A 1,089-nucleotide genomic window follows, 5' to 3' on the forward strand; every position below is an offset into this window, starting at 1 on the left:
CCTTCCAACTTGCACTAGAGTGAATTTTTAGGAAGTCGAAACGGTTGGGCGTTGTCGAGATATCGAGGGTATAGAGTTTCATCAAGTGACATGACTCCTGCATCTACCTGCTATAGAATAACCTGGGGTGTACTGATCCTATCAGCTGTGTATGTAGGTGCTGAGGAATGGGATGACTACTGTCGGTACCGCAACGGAGTTGATAGCACGTGTGCGATCACCTCCGATGGAGAGATGAGATGCACTCCGGCTGGTCCGGCTTGTGGCACTTTTGAAAGCTACGTCGTGAGCGAGACAGCTACAACAACTGTTCCTTCATCAGGGCCTGATATCAACCAGATCAGGAGTGATTGTGACCGCTACTGCCAAGTGGTGAACGATGACGAGAATTCCTATTGTAAATGGTGGCTGGAATATGCTGTGTGCATCGGTGGCGACCAACCCTGCGGTACGGCAGCTCTCTGCGGAATTCCGGTTGATGATAATCCTCCCGGTGGGCCCGAAGGCGACGGTCTGTATTATGCTGACTGTGACGCGATGTGTCAAAGCTTGAACAATGATGAGGGTTCCTTCTGCAAATGGTGGTTGAACGTTCCAGTGTGTAAACAAGGGAATCAGCCCTGTGGCGATGTTGAAGCATGCAAGTCTCAAGATTGGGCAGAACCCCAAACGACGCTCCCGAGTGTGGAGGAGTTCAGCGGGCATCCTCATCATTCACCAGCTTGTGATTCGTACTGCCAATCGTTGAACGACGATGACAGCTCCTATTGTAAGTGGTGGAAAGCAGAGCCTGTTTGCCGCGGAGGCGACCAACCGTGTGGTCCGGTCAGCTGTAGTTCTGAAGCGTCCCAAACTACGGTCCTGCCTCAAGATCGCCATTCTGGACCTGATCTCAACTGTGATGCTTATTGTAAGGATCAGAACCCCGCATCAACTGATGATGAGTCGTATTGTAAATGGTGGTTGCATGTCCCTGTGTGTAAGAGCGGCGATCAAGTGTGTAGTCCATCTATATGCAGACAGTACTCTACTTCTGCTCCATAGTACTCTCACGGTACTATATTATACTCTCTATATTCTATATTTTGT

The 1,089-nt window shown here is 49.8% G+C and overlaps 1 protein-coding gene across 1 annotated transcript; it reads left to right on the forward strand.

Annotated features, from left to right (window-relative positions):
- Positions 1-98: 98 nt before the first annotated feature.
- On the forward strand, positions 99-1,089 carry Pmar_PMAR025060 (hypothetical protein; the record flags this gene model as incomplete). Its single annotated transcript, XM_002781809.1, has 1 exon — positions 99-1,089. A coding segment is annotated over one exon (945 nt), but the record flags the coding sequence as incomplete, so codon positions are not given.

The sequence above is a fragment of the Perkinsus marinus genome (genome assembly GCF_000006405.1).
Source record: "Perkinsus marinus ATCC 50983 genomic scaffold scf_1104296941460, whole genome shotgun sequence".
Lineage (NCBI taxonomy): Eukaryota > Perkinsozoa > Perkinsida > Perkinsidae > Perkinsus > Perkinsus marinus.